The following is a 6,815-nucleotide window of genomic DNA, read 5'->3' as shown; positions in this document are numbered from 1 at the left end:
CTAGGGTGTGTGTAAGAACACTGGTGGATATACTCCAGCACTAGGGTGTGTGTGTAAGAACACTGGTGCATATACTCCAGCACTAGGGTGTGTGTAAGAGCACTGGTGGATATACTCTAGCACTAGGGTGTGTGTAAGAGCACTGGTGGATATACTCCAGCACTAGGGTGTGTGTTAGAGCACTGGTGGATATATTCCAGCACTAGGGTGTGTGTAAGAACACTGGTGGATAAACTCCAGCACTAGGGTGTGTGTGTAAGAACACTGGTGAATATACTCCAGCACTAGGGTGTGTGTAAGAACACTGGTGGATATACTCCAGCACTAGGGTGTGTGTAAGAACACTGGTGGATATACTCCAGCCCTGCTCATTACAGACACTATGCTATAGCACTAACTTGCCATGTGTACTGAAAATTAAATTTCCCCCATTCTACCCTTAGTGTCTGTGACATCACCATTCTATTCTGTACTTCAATGAGCTTCACTCTTTGAGAGTCCACATCCTAGATCAAAGAGCTAAGTTTCACAGGCAGTAAAATACTAATGTTGGTGTGTAAGTTGTTGACAAATCTTTACAATAAAGAAATATGCTAAAACAAAGGGTAGAGGGTACAGGCATTAGAGACTCAGTATTATTCTTGCAACTTTTATACGAACCCAAAATTTCTACAATTTAAAATTTTCTTACAAAATATTCAATCAAATTACAAAAGAAGAGGCACTGCTGGAGGTAAAGAGCAATACTGAAAGCAAGAGACAATCATTCTCTAAAACACTAGCATATCCAAAAGTGCTCTGCTTGGACCACAAAGATGAGTCATCTCAGCATGCCAAGCAAAATGTCTTTAATAGACACCCTGTAGGGAAGACATTCCCTAACATTTCCTAGTTTCAATACAAATTCTGCTTATTATTCTCCTTACAAATCTTTATACAAAAACTACTGTTTGAAGAGTTCTGACAATAAGCACATAGGTAAGCATGGCTTTCTCAGCCATGCCTGAGGAGAGCAGCCATGCCTGAGGAGAGCAGCCTTGCCTGAGCAGAGCAGCCATGCCTGAGGAGAGCAGCCTTGCCTGAGCAGAGCAGCCTTGCCTGAGGAGAGCAGCCATGCTTGAGGAGAGCAGCCTTGCCTGAGGAGAGCAGCCATGCCTGAGGAGAGCAGCCATGCCTGAGGAGAGCAGCCATGCCTGAGGAGAGCAGCCATGCCTGAGGAGAGCAGCCTTGCCTGAGCAGAGCAGCCTTGCCTGAGGAGAGCAGCCTTGCCTGAGGAGAGCAGCCATGCCTGAGGAGAGCAGCCTTGCCTGAAGAGAGCAGCCATGCCTGAGGAGAGCAGCCTTGCCTGAGGAGAGCAGCCATGCCTGAGGAGAGCAGCCTTGCCTGAGGAGAGCAGCCTTGGGGAAGTTCACAGAGTATGCACTTACTTCTGGAGTGGAGAGTGCCTTCACAGCATTCAGATCAGATCCTGAGCAAAAAGTATTTTTTGCTCCATGGATAATGAGGCCTTTCCCTTCTGTCCAATTTTCTAACTCAATTACCCTTTCCAAAAGTTGTATCATCATGACACCTATCAGAGGAGAGAGAAGGAGTACAAACACCTCTGAGAGATGAGAACAGACAGGAAAGTGCCAAGCACGACGGGGGGGCACATACTTATTAAGATTTACTGTAGATTTATCTAATCCTTATTGTTTTGATATAATGGATTATACAAATGAGGTATATAAAACAGACTCTGCCTTAAAATATTAAATTCACAGAAGTCAGACAAATGTATTTAGGCAGAAAAATATGAATGTATCATAAATGTCCTAGGAACAGAAAAATTGGAATATATTATAGTAAGGAAATGATAAGGAAAAATTATTTCTATGCTAAAGAGAGCAAATACATGCTGTCTCAGCGAACAAGCTCAATGGGCTTTATGAGCATAACATGACTGTGAGATTTTATGACACACCAGATAGAAAAAATCTACAACAAAGTGAGATTCTAACTGTCCTCGCAGCAGGACTACTGATTGTTCATTGGGTCTGGAAAGGGCTAATAAACACAGAAGTTAAGGTCATGGTTGGGAAACCGACACACCTGAGTACAATATAAAATTGCTTTACAGTCTACCAGCAGTAAAGTTGATGGATTACACATTAGATCACTAGCATATGGAAACAGCAGAAAGTGTCATATCAAGCTGTAATAAATAACCTCTATCTATGCACATCATGGGGCATAATATCTGCAATATGATTAATGGGATTTTAAAACATTTTTCATGTGACTTGTTTTTGGAAAAAAAAATCCTACAAGGTCAATAATAATCACTATTCTGCCATAACCAATAGTGACTGTGGCTACAGCAGATGTTAGATCAATGAAAATTCACAACTAACTAAATAAAATCATCCTTTCTAAGTACTGCCTACTTAAAGAGAAACTTCTCAAAAATGTCCTGTGTGCTTGAAAATATTCTTGCATGCAAATTATTTATAATTTGGGAGACAAAAATAATCCATACATTTAGGCTAAGAATAAACCTATATAGACAAATCTGTATCTTCACTCACAAATGATATTTAGGTGCCTAAACAATAATGGTGACCATGAATATAAAAAACTATATCACTAGTTCATTTTAACCTCACTCTTTTGACTACGTACAGCAAACTTTAAGCATTGGAGGAGATCTTATGTGCTCAGAGCCTTAGAGTATCTGCTTTGATGATATCTAAGCAAAGGCACTGGGGGTTCATCTCCCCACACATGGTAATAAAGCATCATTACCTAGAGCATCTCTGTTTTTACTTGTTTTGCACATTATGCATCAAATCAATATTCCCCCTACATAATTAGATATATGGAGCTACTACCATTAATATGTAAATTCTGAACACTTGAAATGTGGATGGTCACCTGAGATATGTTCTAAATGTAATAAATGATTTCAAAGACTATGAAAACAGAAAGGAAAGTATCTCACATGAAATTTTTTATATTCTTTACTTAGGTAAAAATATTTTAAATAAAGGAAGTTAAATGGACTATATTATTATAATTAATTTTACCTATTTGGTTTTGATATCTAAATCATGGCTGCTAGAATATTTAACATTACACATGAATCTCATTGTGTCTGGCATTCTATTTGTGCTGGTCAGCATTGCTGTAATCAAGGAGGTCTCAATTCCTTAAGCAGAATGAAAGTGGCCTTTCCATAAAGGCCCAGTGCTGGGATTCATAGTCTACAACTGACTGAATTATGTGTAAATACATAAAATGTCATAAAATACTTCGGAGCCTACCAATTTAAATGATAAAAGTAAAAATGCAAACTGGTGCAACCACTCTGGAAATCAATATGAACAATCCTCAAAAACTAAAAATAAACCTACTGTGACTCAGCTAGAGTACTCCTTGCCATATACCCAAAGAACTCTACATTCTATTCCAGATCCTTGCTCAGTGATGTACACTACCACCCAGTTCACAACAGATAGGAAATAAGGAAAGCAAAAACAAAACAAACAAACAAGCAAAAAACATAAAGGCCCTTCAATAGATGATGGGTAATGAAAATGTGGTATGTATACACAATACATTACTATTCAGCTGTAAGTATAAATAAAATCACAAAATATGCAAGTAACTGGGCAGACTTAGAAATGATTATATTCAGTCTTCCCAGACTTGAGAAAGACAAATGTCTTTTCTCATTTGCAGTTTCTAGATCTAAATCTTCAAATGAGAGTATACAACATGGAGAAACCACAAAAATCAGAAAGTATGAAGGGATGAGGTGAGGTGGAGAACTTGAGAGGAGAATAACAAGATAAAGGTGATACAAAGAGGAAAACAGAAATGGGAACTAGAAAGGATGGAGGGAGGTCAATATAAAAGAGAAAGGAGGAGGGAGAAAGAACACCAAGGTCTTTTGAGAAAACCTCAAGGAATCTTATTATTTTTAACTTATCTGAAAATATACAAAATACATATAATTATATGCACACACAGATACATATATATCTGTAAACACACACACATATAAATATATCTGTAAACACACACCCCCCCCCACACACACACACAAAGCAAACTATGCCTCTTGGGCTGGTAATGTCATAAGAATCACAGACTAACAAAATGTCCAGTACCAGACTTGAGAAATTTTTAAATGGCTAGTCAACGTCATTCAAGTGATTCCCCAAACAACACAGACTATTGCTGTTCTTCTTGCTTGTCTTTCAAAGGTGGAAGGTAAATCCCTAATGCTGAAAACACTGGACACAGGACTTGGACTGGGTTTAACATAAAAGCCTTTTCCCTGTGGTCTAACATCCATGGTACCAAAAACCACCATGAAGGCTGTCAAGGGAAGAAAGCAGTCAATAGTTCTACACAAAGGTGACATCTGTGAACCAAAGCAACAGGTATGGCAAGGCAACCTCCTTAAATGTGCAGTCAGTGGCACTCACATATTTGTATTTCTCAGAAACTATCTACTATCTACTGAAGGTCCACTCAACATGGGAAATCATGCCTGGTATTAGAAACTTAGCCAACTTCCTGGTGGTAGTGAAGTAAGTCATGGACCTCAGAAGAAAAATCTACTATTACTACTTTGCTAAGGCCAGAATAATTCCTCACTACATTCTAAATCTTATCCTTATACTCCCAGACAAATGTAGCTATTACCTCTCATAAAACAAAACAAAACCAAAGAAACGTCTCTTTGCAGCCAAATGGAGGCCATCACAGAAAACCACAAGTGAACAAATTCAATTCAGAGGTCAACAGACTGCAGTGAGCTTAGTCATAGTGGATACATCTACATCATAGCTCCTGCACATCCTGCTGAAGGGACACCAAGTAAGACGGGGTGGAAAGCTTGTCAGAACGAAAATACTGCTGTGATACAGTATTTCCTAGAAATGGTCGTATAAACAAGACCTGAAAAATGGCAGTATCAATAGACAAGTAAACTCCTACATGATCCCACCCCTAGCCAAAGAATATAGTCAACTAATTAATGCTGAGATAGAATTAGCTTCTGGGGTGAGACCAATACAAAGTAGTCAGTACTGAAACCATATAAATACAAACAACAAAAATGCACTTAGCAGTTTGTACTTATGTATCTCTCTCTCTCTGTGTGTAAACAATAATAATTAAAAAAAATGATTCTATCAATTTGAGAGTGAGGGATACTGAAAGGCACAACCAATCAAAATGCAGAGTTGTATGGCTCAGTTCCACCTGATATACTCACAACATCAATTCCTGCACCTAAGGTTTAGGGAACATTGTAGAAGAGGGGAGGGGGATATTCTAAAAGCCAGAGGAAGAGAGAGTTTGCTTTATGGTTTCTTCTAGAAATATCAGAAGCTACACCCATGAAGTCTCACCAACATGACTGCCTAAATTTGACCAGAAGGATGATACCAACAGACATGCCAATGTGGACAAGGGAAAGTTCATGAGGACTCAGCCCTATACAAAGAACTATAGGTAATTCAGGAATGTTGGAAATGGGAGAAAAGCATTCCCCAGGAAAGAGAGAGCGCTTGGTTATCCAAAACCAAGTGGTCAGTTCTGAAAACATATACAGACAAGTAACATACAGACTGAGCAGGTTACACTCATGTATTCAGGGACAAATACACAAATGCACCTACACACACACATACACACACACACACACACACACACACACACACACACACACACACACGGGGTGGGGGGAGAGACGGAGAGATGGAGAGATGAAGAGACAGAGACAAACAATGAAAATGAATTCATGAACTTTAAAGAGAACAAGACAGAGTGTATATGTGGGAGCATAAAAAGAAGAGTGCAAAGAGGGAGATGATATAGTTATAATCAAAACTGACAATGACAGTTATAACAATGTACAGAATATCTTTGAAATCTCTTTCCCCTTGCTTCCTAGTAGTATTGGCTAACAATAAACATATCAAAATTTAATATGGTTGACACAACCCAATGGTAAAACCTATTGACTTAATAGTGTCCATTTCTATCGAGATTTGTACTCATGGCTTAAAAAATTAACATATGCATAATTACAAAAATATTTCTGGTTCACATTATAGAATGTTATCTGTGTGCATATATTCTACAAAGAATACCAAGACTTTCAAACATTTTTCACCGAGAAAGACCAGAAAAACCATGATAGCAGGCTATGACTTAGTGTCATTCTCTGTCTGGAGAAGGCAGACCTCTCATACCTGAGAAGGCATTCATTTTATTTGGGTTGTTTAGCGTCAGAATGCCAATGCCATTCTGCTTCTTCAGAAGGTCAATGGATCCACCAGGAAACTGCTCCAGTATCTTCTTCACTACCTCTTCATGGAAGCCATGAGTTGAATTATAAAGTGACACTCCGGTTTGTAAGAGTTTTGTTCTTACAGACAAAGATGAAGCCAAAAGACTTTTTGCCATTTCTAGAAAAGAAAAAAAGGATACAGTTGACCCAATAAAAAGAGACCCATTCTTATTTTTATACTGTTGTGTTGGATATAATAAAAAGCTTTCTTCTTGAACTGTGAAAACCTTGACAATGAAGGTAAGCTCCAGGTAAGTAGACTAGGCTAAATCCAAACAACCCTGAGATCCCACCTCACACCAGTCAGAATGGCTAGGATAAAAAGCTCAGGTGACAGCAGATGCTGGCGAGGTTGTGGAGAAAGAGGAACACTCCTCCATTGCTGGTGGGACTGCAAACTTGTACAACCACTCTGGAAATCAGTTTGGAGGTTCCTCCGGAAATTGGACATAGTTCTACTGGAGGACCC

At 38.9% G+C, this 6,815-nt stretch overlaps 1 protein-coding gene across 6 annotated transcripts in view; it reads right to left on the bottom strand.

Moving 5' to 3' along the window:
• Echdc1 (ethylmalonyl-CoA decarboxylase 1) overlaps positions 1-6,815 on the bottom strand; it is a 37,411-nt gene that overhangs the window by 22,535 nt on the left and 8,061 nt on the right. For all 6 annotated transcript variants that reach the window (XM_031380698.1, XM_031380699.1, XM_031380697.1 and 3 more), the window contains exons 2-3: positions 6,249-6,464; positions 1,428-1,570 (exon numbers count right to left, since the gene is read on the bottom strand). In XM_031380698.1, coding sequence (XP_031236558.1) covers positions 1,428-1,570; positions 6,249-6,462 — 357 coding nt within the window. In that variant the 5' untranslated portion in view covers positions 6,463-6,464. The remainder of the gene's footprint in view (positions 1-1,427; positions 1,571-6,248; positions 6,465-6,815) is intronic.

This window comes from Mastomys coucha, unplaced genomic scaffold (assembly GCF_008632895.1).
Source record: "Mastomys coucha isolate ucsf_1 unplaced genomic scaffold, UCSF_Mcou_1 pScaffold2, whole genome shotgun sequence".
Lineage (NCBI taxonomy): Eukaryota > Metazoa > Chordata > Mammalia > Rodentia > Muridae > Mastomys > Mastomys coucha.
Note: the sequence above shows the minus strand (reverse complement) of the source record. Positions and strands in the feature narration are given on the sequence as shown.